At 40.6% G+C, this 14,504-nt stretch overlaps 1 protein-coding gene across 5 annotated transcripts in view; it reads left to right on the forward strand.

The window, feature by feature from the left end:
- SORCS1 (sortilin related VPS10 domain containing receptor 1) overlaps nt 1–14,504 on the forward strand; it is a 515,429-nt gene that overhangs the window by 268,808 nt on the left and 232,117 nt on the right. For all 5 annotated transcript variants that reach the window (XM_084757893.1, XM_084757894.1, XM_084757897.1 and 2 more), the window contains exon 3: nt 7,738–7,837. In XM_084757893.1, coding sequence (XP_084614019.1) covers nt 7,738–7,837 — 100 coding nt within the window. The remainder of the gene's footprint in view (nt 1–7,737; nt 7,838–14,504) is intronic.

Genomic DNA, 14,504 nt, shown 5'->3' on the forward strand with positions numbered 1-14,504 from the left:
GTCTCTCACACAAGGAAGGCACCTGGTATTGGCCTGCACTGTCCTGGGGACCAAGAGCTTACAGGTGAACAGAACGTTGAACACACCCCAGGAGCTTGGTCATTAGAAAGCAAGTGGTGGTGGCTGCGGTGGAGTGTGTGTGTGTGTGTGTGTGTGTGTGTGTGTGTGTGTGTGTGTGTGTGCACGCGTGCGTGCCCTTATTTTAAATTGCAACGCTTAGAAGTCACCACCCTTCCTAATAACAACTGAGGGGAAGAACAGCCAGACAATCTGCTCTATGGATACTTTTACAGAAGTGATGGTCCAAGGAAAATTCTGTCCCCTTAAATGGCAAGTTGGTCTGATAGGCCTGGGGACTTACAGTTTGCTAGTGTACAAACCCATAGGCAGAGACGTCCACAGGGGGAAAAAAAGCTGAATTTTGGAAAATGGAACTGAACTGGAGAATTTCTGAGCACTCAAGTGACCCAGTCTGAGAATGACAAGGTCAGGAGGACCCTCACAGGCTTAGGAATTTTACCTTCCTGGACTCTAGCAGAGAAGCGTATCTGTACCCTTCTATTTCAAAAAAGTAGAAGAGAATATATCAATCTCAAAATTCGCCAGCACATTTTGTTCTTTTGTTTCAAGTATATGCACAGAATGTATTCTTTGCTTCACTTTTCTTTTAAACATTTTATTGCAGTTTATTAGTTGTGTATAATAATGGTTTTTATTGTGAAATTTATTTTTTCATACACCCCTCTTATTCTCCCTTCCAACTCCTCCTAGACACACCTGCCCGCACTCTGTCACCCTCCCTGCTTCTTTTTCAAAATGTGTAAAAATTTTATAAAACGTGTAACTCACCAAGTCTAACTAGTGCTGCCTGTGTGCCTGTGAGATAGGGTATCCACTGGAATAGAGACAGCCTGCTAGGAACCACATCCTGGCAGAAAACTAACTTTCGTTGAACTAGGAGCCCTCAGCTTCCAATAGCACCCTAGTTAAGGGTGCAGCTTGGTGAGCTTCTCTCCCTTGCATGCCGAGGTTCTGCTGGGCTTGCTCTTGTGCAACCTTGTGCAGACTAGCACAGCTACTATGAATTCCTGAGTACAATGCCCTGTTGTGTCCCAAGCAGTGTCTTCTTCACTGTGGCATTTCTACATGGTTGGCACTCTCCTCTTAACAGGATCTGATCTGAGAGGAAAACCTATTTAAGTTTAAGCCAGGCAGCTACGAATTTGTGAGACCCAAACAACCTGTGTCACTCTTGCTGTCTGTCTGACCTAAGCACAGGAAATGACTGAGACACAGTGGTTAGTTTATAGTGTAAGCAGACACTGTTCAAATCCTAAGAAGCGAAGCCTAACATGTGCCCATCCTTTCCTACATTATCAGTGTAGTCCTTAAGACCTACGGACTACAGGGCCTTCCGTATATACTGCCTATCAGCCTGAAGGACAGAAGGAGATAAAATGAGAAAGAAGATAAAACTGAAACTACAGGAATATGACAAAGACTCAAGAAGAACAGCCAGGGAATTTGAAAGAAGCAGTACAACAGAACAAATATTGACATTAATATCCTCATTTGTAGGCACGTCTACTAGAGGCAGCTAAGGTAAACATCTCAACCGGAAAATCGTCAGTAGAAACTTCACAACCTAAAACCAAAGAAAAAGGAAGATTGGAAAAAAAACAACTAATCCAACCTGTGAACTCTTAAAGATCTAAATCCTGCAGGACAACTCTGGGCATGCAGCACACATGCCATGAGGATACCAAAAAGAAAAGAGAGAAAAGAGAAACAAGCCAAAAAAAAAAAAATATATATATATATATATAAAGGCAAAAAATATTAAGAGAATTTTGCAAACTAGCATCAGATATCCAAGCACATCTTTAAACTTTAGGACAAAAGGAACAATTCTTCAAGAAATGAAAACTGCACCTGCCTAGTATCTTATTCACACTGGATAAAACCCAAAGTAAAGAAAAATATTGGTAAAAGGCAGTGAAGAAGGCTACCTTATCTGCACACAATGATAGCAGTGACTTTTCAAATCCATGCAAACAGGACAGTACAAGGAAACAATTAAGGTACTGAGGAAAAAGTACAAATAACCTGTGATTTGGTGCCCTGAAAAATTACCCTTTGAAAGTGAAGGAGTTTTACAAATTTCTTCAGGTGGACAAAAATCGTAATGTTTTGTTTGTATTTGTTAGTAACCAGCTTGAAGGCCAGGCATAGGTGAAAATATAGATCAACAAAATGAAGGGCATCAGAGAATGAACAAATGGAGGCAATCCTGTTCTACTTAGCAAGTTCTGTGCCAGTCAGGACTAGAGAGTGGTGCTTTGCCTCAGTCAGTCAGGCTTGCTCTCTCTCTTTCTCTCTCTCTCTTTCTCTGCCATATTTAAAAATACAATAATAATTTCATTAATATCTTGTCATTAAACTAAATAAAAATATTTTTCAGATATTAAACTTGACCTTCAGGTGACCATTATGGGTATTGGTAAACATTGACCAATAGAATACAGAAAACAATCAAGGAGAATTCCTTACATAAATAAATGCTGAAAGCATCATGAAAGTATTCATTCAGAGTTTGTTCATATGTGCTTGCCATTTTCACTATGTATTTTAGGGATTAATTTAGTTATGATTGATGCTGTGATATTTTGTTATATCATTTAATCATGTTCCATGGTAATAGTGAAGATCCAGTCATTTACTACTACCACTTCTTGATGGTGTTTGTCATATCATGTTCTGTTCCTTCCTCCAAGCAAGATCATAACATCATGGGAGACAGGCAAGATGCTTCTGGTGTGTGAGTGTGTGAGTGTGTGAGTGTGTGTGTGTGTGTGTGTGTTCACTTCACACCAAGTCATTTGAGATCTATGTATTTAGTAAATACTCAAATAGGAAGAGCTGATCTTTCAAAGTGTTCTAAAAGTCACTATTAATCCACCATTAATTTTTAATATACTGTCAAAAGGATTAAAGATCAAAGTAAAATGAGGCAAGATTTTTATTTCATCATGTGCACATTTATTTCCCAAAATATTTTTTTTAAGTTCTCAGCTTCTTTGGAACAGTACAGGCATTAAAGAAAAAAAAAAAACACGCTTTTTTGTTTTTACATCTATAGATAGACCAATCTGCAAAGTTCTGCAGATAAAATTGCTTGCTTGGTAATATATTTTGAAAATGATACAAGTTGGGAATCCAAGGCCATGCATATTCTATCTTAGATATGTCTATGTATGATAGATATTTTAAAACCATGTCTTTTTATTTGTTTTGATTTCCTTTTTATAACTATATTCACTTTGCAGTTAACACAGATTGCCATTTCTGCTTTAAAATTTGACTTTAAAGTTTTTTAATATGTTCTTTTCATGATAAAACTAATTTTATAGTTGCTATTTTACTTCTTGTTTGAGGATATTGTGTTCCCAAAATGTAGTGATTAGAATACTAGTCACACTTATTTATTTTATGTATATGAGTGCTTTGCTTTCGTGTATACTGGAAGAGGGAATGAGATTCCATTACAGATGGTTGTGAGCCACCATGTGGTTGCTAGGAATTGGACTCAGGACCACTGGAAGAGCAGTCAGTTCCTTGAACTGCTGGGCCATCTCTCCAGACCCCACTAGTCACATTTTATATTACTTAAGAGTGTTCTGTAATCAAATAAATTTAGAAAATGCTATCTGTACTAGACAAGCAAAGGAATTAGTCTATATTAGGTTAACAAAATTTTGTGGAAAAATTTTAATATAAAGGGACATTAAATTTTGCCTACTCAAGCATTTCCCAACATTTTGATTTTGAAAACGATGCCCCTCTCCCATTTTTTAGACACATTTAATAAATTTAACAATGGCTATATCAGCTCACAAACAACTTGCTGCTGAGCCTGTCTGTCTCCTCTACTCATTCCAGATTGATCGCTTAGGGTACTCTCACTTCCATAAATGTCTCTATGGAGAAAACAGTGCTGTAAATCCTGTGGGCACCAGGGATGCTTTTCCAGGGCACAGAACCACGCAGTCACTCCCTACTTGAATGCAAGCTGCTCTGCACAGGCCTTGATCAAGCAGCACCTATAGTCATTTTGGTGCTTGAACAAGGTTTTTTTTTTTTTAGGACCTTTGTTGTGTCCATCCTGAATCTTCCTGACTAGGGAAGAAAACCCAAGTGTGCTTAGCTGAGACGTTATGATGGTAAGGCTGGAGGAACAGTGATCCAGACAACAGTGCCTTTAGTGTTTTTACTCCTGTGCTGCCGTACCTGACCCTTACTGATACTTTCCTTGCATTTGCAAAACACATAACAAAAGATGGACCTTTGGGAGAGGGAAATGCATTATCATTTATTTTTTATAACAATTTAATGTTACAAGAGACATACTATTTAGACAGTCCAAACTTCTGGAAATGGAGAGTGAATTTTGAATATCTTTTCGAGCTTTTCATAAGCAAGATGTTAGAAGTTAGACAGAAATAATTGCAGATACTTTAAACATCTAGGCCCACGGGGAAGAGATACAATAAGGGAAATGTGCTCAATAAAGCTGTATAACTCTTGCTAATGTGAATATGTGCTGTTCGTTCCATTCCATCTTTCCATATTAGGATACCAGTAAAACATATAACATATACGTGCATGTATCCTCTCTCTGTCTCTCTGTCTCTCTCTCTCTCTAACACACAACACATACACTCACACACATGAACACACTAACACATATGAGTGTGAATGTACACATGAACAAGTGCACAGGCATACATGCACACACTGCACACACTCACATATAGTCATGCATGCACACACACACACATGTGCACGCACATAAGCATCTGCACTGGCAGAGGGTTTTTACGAAAATAATCCTCATTTGCTGTTTTAGAATATTTTGGTTCTGAAATTATTTTTAAAACCATAAAAACCCCTCTTCATTCCACCCATCCACCCATTAACTACTGTCCTCCACCTCTCTAGGCTCCTATTTCAGTACTTTACTAAAATATTCAGGTCTCCTGTTCATCTCCAGTGAAGCCCTGCATTTTCTTCTACCACTAGTAAGACTTACGAATGTACTCACACTGACACACTTCATCTTTCTCTCACCAGCTGCCAGAGAGATTTTGTATGTTTGTTTGTTCTTGTACATAAAGTATTGCTCAGATAATAAACAGTAATATTTTTATTTCTGAATTTTGCCAATTTTAAATCTGAGTCACTCACTCTGTTCCATCTTAGGTTAGGATGATAGTTAAACATGAACACATGTAACACACGCACACACACATACATACACATACAGTCACCCAGACACACACAGATACACACATACACACATGGTGTTGAAAAAAATGCTAACATAGTCTCTGAGACAAGGATGTCTAAGTAGAGACAGGCCAGCTGAGGATGACAAGGGAAAGTGTTGAAAAAGCTAAACATCAATCATGGACTGGGTGAGGAAAGAAATCTTAGTATTTCTTTGAAAGCAGCAGTGTGTCTCCTCATATACAGTGGGAATTTGAGGAGGATAAAAAAAAAGTAGCGTGAGAAGAATATAACAAGAAATGTTTTTGTGGTTTGTGAATGAATTCTGATGCCTACCCTGGCTTTTTTTATGTCAAGGGGATGCCTGTCCGACTGTGGAGGTCCAGACACTGGTCCTGAATAAAGCCACTTATACACTGTGTCCTCCCAGGCTTCCTTTCTACTCCCTGTGATTCTGCCTACTTCCCCTTCCTACGTCATTGCCTTTGAAAACATTCCAACTCTTTCAAGTTGTTTTCCTCAATGCTCATTCCTCCATCTTGGGTTTGCTCTCTAAGCCCCAGAAAACTCTGGCTTTTGGTTATTTATCATCTGTGTGATATTTTCATATGAAATGTCCTGAACCAAGTCAGAATAATTTCTTAATTCTACTAATACCTTTGTACAGTTATGGATTCAGTGCCTAAAGTAGAGTCTTTGAGTGTGATGTGTGTACACATGAAGGCCAGACAGCAACATCATGTGTATCTTCTCAGTTGGTTTCCATCTTGGTTTTAGGTGGGTTTGTATAGTCTATTTATGTGTGTGTGTGTGTGTGTTCATTTTGCAGGTGTGTGTATCTGTGTGTGTGAAGAGAGAGAGAGAGAGAGAGAGAGAGAGAGAGAGAGAGAGAGAGAGAGAGAGAGAGCGAGAGCAAGAGAGAGCATGTGGAAGCCAGAAGTCAACACTCTATGTTTCATGTGTCACTCTCCAGCTAATTTTTTGAGGCAGGGTCTCTTACTGAATGTAGAGTTAAACTCATCTAAGCCAGATACAACAGAAACTCCAGGCATCTACCTGACCCTCCTGCACCTGACTTTGCAGCGGTGATGCTGGAGCCAATGTTCATGCCATCACGATTGTGGGGCAAGACACTATGATGACTGATCAGCTCCCTAATGTCCAGAGTTGGTCCAGGTTGTACGATAGCGGGACAGTTAGCACAGCTTTCTTCACTTCACTTCTTATGTCCTGTAGATATTTTGTGACTCATCAACATCAAAAGTAAGTTAAAATGTTATTGTTTTGCTTTGCAAATTAAACCAACTTTATTTCGTAAGCATTATTAGTATGCATCTCGATCATTGCCCACAGCACATGGTGCCTACTTAGTCTGTGTTATTTAGGTGAGCTGTAAGTAAGGTACTTGAGAAGGCCTGTGTGCTGCATCCTGCTGCTGAGCACAGAGTCGCCTGCATTTCATTAGCCCTACAAATATAGAGAGCACAATGGATTTCACGGCAAACTTCATTTGTGAGAAAAGGAGGATGAGAAGAAATTATGGAGCTATATTCTTCAATAATGATTTAAAAAAAAAAAGCTGAAGTAAAATTAAAACAACCTAGAGGAGAGGGCCCGACCTGAATTAAATTCTTCAGTAGCCCATTTATCAGCTGTTCAGTTTGCGTAGGTCACTTCGATGTTATCCATCACTTTATTTGTACTCAGAAAGCCCTGCTGTGCTGTACCATCTTACGATGATGCCATGGCATTAAAAATGTAGACTACAAAGTAGACCTACATTAAAAAGTCAATCAAACCTGATTTATTTAATCTGAATTAGTAGCCTGTTGATAAGTGGTTAACTACTGACAGGACTTTACAAGAACCTCAGGGCCAAGAGCTGATGACCTCATAACTCATGCAGCTTAGAACTAGATAAGAGTGTCAGGAAGGGTGTGAAATTTTACTTGTTCCAAAGATATTTCCTTGCTTTTAAATAATGGACAGAGACCAAATGACCTTGGATGGATCTAACATGCCATATATCCTATGACTCATGAATGATAAGAGTGTGTAGATGAATCAGGACACCCTGATTTTATACTGTGTCAGAGATAAAGCAAAAGTATAGAAATGTCATATCTAACTAAAAATACTTTTATTTTTGTGGTCAATTCTGGGGTTGTCCTCATTTGTTAATCTTTGTGAATTAATCTCATCCATTATGCAAAGTGCATACTTTAAGGAGCTGTGGAGGGATGGCGCTTTAATTTTTACCAATTCAATTTAAATGCAAATGTTAACCACTCACATGATGCTACTGTGTACATAATTAAGCGTCATTATATACTGCATGAATCATTTAGAAGCCTCCGGAGAGCCATTCTACTATGTAAAACATGCATTACACTGACAAGCAGCCAAATGACGTATACTTCTGTGCTCATTAAAGCTCCTTTTGAATTACAGGTCAACCGATTATGGGACAACCTATGAGAAGCTGAATGATAAAGTGGGGCTGAAGACAATTTTGAGCTATCTCTATGTGTGTCCAACCAACAAGCGTAAGGTAAGACACCGATAGGTAGCTCGCTCCTGACTCATGATGTGATTCCTTCTTGCTTTGGCTACCCATACTTGCTACCTAAAACTCCTTTAAATTAAAGCAAGGATAGGAGGCACGGAATTAAGTTGATGAGTGTTAAGGGGGCAAAATGCCTGCCAGTTCATGATTTTCCAACCATCAGCTGTGAACATAGAAGGCAGAGGACTAGGTCTGTTACTTAGCCTTAAGAAAAGCAGCTGCAGGGAAGAGTCCTAACCAATTGGAGGCTGCTGACTGTCCTGCAAACATTCTTGGCTTGCCAGTTTCAAGAGATAGAAAAAAAAAATCTTAAGGGATCAAAAGAAAGGCTTTCAACAACACCTGCATTTTCCCTTGACAGGGAATGTGTAGATCAGCTGGAGTTTCTGGGAAGGGATGGTCTCAGAGCAGGCAAGGATTTTTAGCATTGGATTTCTCAAGTGTGCTTAGGATGTAATGCCAGTGGCATCACATGGGACAAAGAGTGAAATATGCTAACTAGGTGGCTTGAACCTGCTCACAGAACTTAGCTGGGAACTGCCTTAGGAATTCTCCTCCTTATTTAGGGGGAAAAAGACTGAGGTCCAGGGAAAACAAACACCGTGCTCCCATCTGAGATTTACAGGTGGCAATAACTATACAGTCCACGCTTCGTGCTCTGTAATTGCGAATTTTCCACTGTTTCAGTCCTCTCTGTTTCCCCACTGTGTGGGACTATCTTCTTTTCAGAAAGCTGTGCTCTTAGAAGAAAAATCTTTGACTGCAAATAACGAGTGTTATATAAATTTGTATTATTATATCCTGAGGCCTGTCATGTGAAGCTGGAGCATCACAGCCTTAGGTGAACAGATAGTATCCACCAGGAAGCAGCAACGTGCTGCCCATCTTTGTTTCCTAACCTGTGTCCCGTTACCCTGACAACACTGTTATCTAGCCTCTCCTCTCAGAGCCGCCATTGGATGCTGTGAGTAGGTTCAGCGTTTCCTGTCTTCTCGTCTGCCGCTCTCAACTTGAATATATTATCAAAAGCACCAAGTGGATCCTTGCTCTCAACCAGGCTCAAATGCCCTAGGAAACTGTTTAGACACTTGTGACATGTATCACAAGCACTAGTGTAAAGTTACTGTGCCCTGTGGCTCCAGTCATGTCAAGTGCCTGTGCAGATGGGAATAGACTCTGCATTTGGGTGGCCTGAGTGAAGACCCACTTAAGCTCAGCACTGAACAGATGACTACTGTGACTACCTTCACTTACCCATGCAGTGTCCCCAAGCTTAAAGCAGGGAGGGTCATGATCGCACTGCCCTCACCACTACAGTTAGAGGGCACGTGTGGAATTAGACATTCAAATGCTCAGCACAGGCTTAATCAGTGTTTGCACTTTATTTTCCTTTCTTACCGCCCAGTTCCTCCTGCCTCATAAAATTATAGGGAGCAAGAATAGTGATTATCTCCTGTAATTAAGAGTATCCAGGAGAACATTCTGTGATTATCAGAATTTTCTTCTAAGCTGTCTAGTGCTTCAGATACTAGCAACCCGTGGCTGGTGAATATTTTAACTGTGGCTAACACAACTGAGGAACTGAATTTTAAATTTCACTTAATGCTAACTAACTTATATTTGCCTAGCTGTATTTGTCCAAGGATCACAGTAGTGGACAGCGCAGCTCAGTAGGAGAGCTGTGCCCTCAGCATCGCTTGTTGACTATTTACTTGGCCTTCATCAATAATTTCATCTAAACGATTCTGACCTGCTGTACACAGCCTCAGGGTATGGAGCTGGGCCTCTAGCCTTCAGCTTCATAATGAGATTTAGTTGTTTTCTGGTTTTTCAACTGATTCTTATCTCCTCTATTGATTTTAGTTCTGGTTCACATTTTTAGTAAATTTAATTTAACAAGCAATAAACCGTATGTGAAGCAATGAAGTTTGAAGCAAGATAAAAAGAGAAATAAGGGTAATGAGACAGTGGACAGAGTTGCTTGCTGTCAAGCCGGACGATTGGAACAGCGCCCCACCCCCCACCTTCACCCCAGTGTTAGAGGGGAAGAATAAGTTGTCTTTGGCTCTCTACACTGCACTATTCTGTGATGACAACAAATAAACAAAAGAAAAGCCAGCACCCCAAACTCCAAGGGCCCCACAACATAGTGGTAAAAGCCATGTGATGGCTAACTGAACGAACCTTGGACTAAGAATCAGAAATCACTGTCCCCTCCTGGAACCTATTTCCACCTGTCCAAGGATTTAGGCAAACCGTTTATATTTGAACATGTTATAGGAAACATGGGAGTTGATAGCTGAAAGAGCCCTTAGAACTGATCTTTTCCAGTGATAGTTTCTGCTTTATTGATGCTATTTGAAATGAACACGATTTTTAAAATTATAGTGCCAAATATTGATTGCAGTGATTTCTGTAGCTGATGGATGTGCAGTGAAGGTCCCCAAACCAACATTGTTTTCAAGAGTCAGATTTTAAGAGTGAAGCTTTCAGGCCAAGAGGGACTATCTGAGACAGGAAAATGGCTGACGGGGGAATCACAAAGAATTATACAAAAGACTACTATGAAATCCATTCCACTAAGTGCGTTCACACCCGTGGGGTGTATGGTTGGCCGGTATTGACTGACTTTACACTAAACACTTGACCGGACATTTAGATGCTCTGAATTGACTCTTGGGAAAGCATGTGTCCAGGAAGTCACTGTCTAGGACTGTGAGAGAGTAGCTTCTCCAAGAGTGATGCTTCCAGGCTCAGAGTTGCCCCTGAGATGTTTGGGTCCCAAAGTAAAGCTAAGGCGAGGCTCACTTTCTTTTGCAGGCAGATGGAGCTTCAACTCCGTTGATGTTCTAGTAGACTTGGGACATTTTAGAAGACACTAAATGTTTTTACAGTGGCTCAGAAATCAATACAGTTGGCATAGCAATGTATTTCTGGACAGTTTTCCTGCTTCTGAAGAAAATTTATCACGATGAAATATATTGAAGATATGTGACCCAAAGAGATAGTACTTGTGCATGATCTTAAGATGTAAACACATTTTCTCCTAAATATAAGGTTGATGTAAAAAGACCAGAAGGAGGAGGAGACAGCACACCATCCAACCTTACTAACCATGCAGGACAAAGGCTCTCCAGCTTGCTTCCGCTCAGGAATTCTGAAAGTCTCCAGGGAAAAGATGCTATTGAGTCTTTGAGCTCTCCAGCTTGCCATCTGACAAGCTAGCTTCTCACATACCAGATTTTGCATTCTCTGTTTTCCCATCAGTGGGAACATTTGAAATAAAGCAGACACCATCCGCATAACTGTCTGTGTTCCCAGAAAACCTGTTTGTCTTCACATTCCTGTGCTATTTTTAGCTGTCTGCGAGGACAAGAGCAATTCTTCAATCATCGTGTCTCTAACAGTGGGCCCCTCGCCTGCTTACTGGCAGCTTGGTAAGGACATCACTGGGATTAGAGTCCAGGATAAATCAGACCCTTTTTTTTAAAAAATATACTTTAAATTGATCATCAAACACTTCCCTTTTTCTTTGCTGAGTTTGAATTAAATTGCAACAACTTCCCTTACATATATCTGGTCCAATAAAAATTGCCACCGCATCACGTGTCAGTCTAAGACATCTTGACTAAGAGCCATAGAAACCCTGCCCCTAAGTATTATATGGGCTCATTCTTAAGTTCTCGTAGAAAGAATCCAGCACCTAGTTTCTGATATATGGGATAGTCTCAAAAGAACAAGGCTGAGTGGGCCCAAGTGCCAGCCGAGAGGCAGGGTAGCTATCTGTCACCATGTCTCTACAGTGAACACTTTCATACGTCCACTTCAAGATAAATTCCCTGGCTCGTTTGTGTTTGCAGAGCTTTCTAGGCTACACATATAATAGTCGGCTAAAAGAAAGGATGATTTAGCTCATACCTGAAAGGCAGAGCTGCGCACCACGGGGTGGTGGGAGAGCTAATATTCATGAGTAAAAGGAAACACACACACACAATGTTGAAATATCAGTCCCACTTTTAAATTCCCTCCCAGGTCTATTTGTATTCCGAATAAAAAGAAAAAGTCTTTTTACTCTGCTTGACTTATCAGTGATACTTGTCTTATTGTTCCCAACCAACTTTAGCTGCCCTCCTTCAAAGGTGTGTGTAACATCCCTGGGGATTAAAGCTACAAAACTACGTGGAAGCGAAGAGGGAAAAAAAATCGAGTTAATTTTATCTTGCTGCAGTCAATTCATTTGCTGGCTATAATCTTGTGATCTCTGTGCAGTGTTCCTTGTAGAGAGTTAAAAAACCAAGACAGTGTTAGATTTTTATTTCTTATGTCGCTTTCGCATCCCTACTTCTTTTTTTTCGGTTATCAGGTCTTAATTAATATTACGCCTGCTGAGAGAGTCCTCTAAGGCTTTCACCCTATAAATAGGACCCTTGTTCTCCAGAACACATTGATCATCCTCGATACTCTCTTGGTACCTGCCGTCATTAAACACTGTTTGCATTTCCTCCAGATGTTTAGGTTTTAATCACCATGCTGTATGTGGCACTTTCTAAATTAGTGTCTGATGATTGACTCGCCAAGTCTTTATTACCTCCTGGGCCTACTTAATTATGTATGTCCTTTGTTCAGAAGGCATGCATGCCATGTGTGTGACTTGGGGATCAGAAAAGATGTCAGATTAGTAAGATCTTCAAACTTATTGCTGAAAAGTCAGTGTGAGCCAGAACTTAAAAGAAGGTAATTTCCAATAGACTCCCATTCATTTAATAGACACACACAAAAAAATGGAACCCCTAATAGTTTAATGACTTATATGCATCAGGCAAAAGAAAAGCAATGATTGTGTGACTTTGAAGGTAACTGTTAAATGTGTGATGACACTGCATTGAACAGTCTATGCTAACTAATTTCCCCTTTAGAATGTAAGATCCTAAGTGAGATAGACAGCCATGACTAGCTTTCTACTCTGCAGCATAGTGACATAGCTCTTGATGTGTATTCAGTAGGTGCTCAGCACATGGCTCTTGGTGTGTTTACAGTAGTAAGTGTTCAGTACATGGCTCTTGGTGTCTATACTGTAGGTGCTCAACACATGGCTCTTAGTGTATAAACATTAGGTGCTCAGCACATGGCTCTTGGTGTATATACAGTAGATGCTCTGAATATGGCTTTTGATGGGTATGTAGAAGGTGCTCAGCACATGTCAAAAGAACCCTGCTGTTTGAGGTTGTAGTCCTCCTAATTGGGATAGCCAGTCTGAGCTCCATGTTAGGTGCTGGACTCCCTCTCCCCAACAAGGCCTCCTGCTCTCTGCCTAACCTCATCTGGAGAGTGTCTTTAGACATAGATGCCCCTAACCACATTTGATATATGGCCCTGGCGCAGCTCCTTGCCAGCCCACCCCTCCCCTTACCTATAGGATAATTATGTACTGTTTTCCAATTCATACAGTTGGAATGTGCTGCCAAATGCAAAACAAACACCCTTAAAGTGCCTGGTTTCAACCAATTATGTTTATCCTGGTAGCCCCTACCTGCTCCCCAAGGGCTATATAGCCTTTGTTCTCCCTGATTAAATTTGAACGAGCTCATGACTTTCACATGAGATCTGGTGCCCCATATTTGACCATGTCCCCTTGATGGGGAGGCCCGATGGCACTTGGAGGAAAGGATAGCAGACTACCAAGAAGAGACTTGATACCCTAGCATCATATTCAGGGGGAGGAGGTCCCCCTCAGTCACAGTCATAGGGAAGGGGAATGGTGTGAAAGTGGGAGGGAGGGAGGAATGGGAGGATGCGTGGGATGGGATAGCAAATGAGATGTAATATGAATGATTTCATTTTTCAATAAAAAATTAAATTAAATTAAGTTTTAAAAAGTTGAACTAGCTCCTGAAGTGGTTCCTGGAGTGTTTGACCTCTGTTGTGCTTACAGCCTTCCAGGCCCTGCATCTTGTCTTCTGCTCCTCTTGCCTCAGTGAGCTGATGGCCAACAGCCCTCCACAGAGGAGGAGAACCACAAGCACATGGCTCCTGGTGTGTATACAGCAGATGCTCAGCACATGGCCCTTGAGGTGTATACAGCATGTGCTCAGCATGTGCCTCTTGATGTATATACAGCAGGTGCTCAGCACATGTTGAGGTATATGTCTTGGACGTGGGTTAAATCATGGATTCCTGCTGGCATAGGCAGTGCCTGTGAAGACAGCCTTAGCTAATTTCCCTTTCAGGCATAAAAACAAGAACTGCAGAAAATCCTCATAGGTTTTAGTCATTTCTAGGCCATGATGGATAATTGTATCTTTTCTAACTAAGAAGAGTGTGATTAATCTTTAACATTCCAGGACGTTGCATAGCACTCACTCCACATTATCTGAAGAGGCCAAGAGGAACTAGAGCATTGTATAATACATCAAAGACTGTATGTGACATTTCCCTTGGTGGGCATGCCACACTTGCTCACTCTACCCTGACTCTTTTATCTGCCCCTTTGTGTACAAGCTCATCTGTTTTTCTCTAATCTTCTGAAAAGAGTATGCATTTCATTCATAACGAAGTGCTGCGCAGGAACTCAGAGGAATGGAAGTGGCATTTTCAAAACTCCAATCAAAGTGACTTTGTTTTAGTGAATAAATGCTTGCTACCCTCCACCTAA

This window comes from Acomys minous (genome assembly GCF_964271855.1).
Source record: "Acomys minous genome assembly, chromosome: 2".
NCBI classification, from domain to species: Eukaryota; Metazoa; Chordata; class Mammalia; order Rodentia; family Muridae; genus Acomys; species Acomys minous.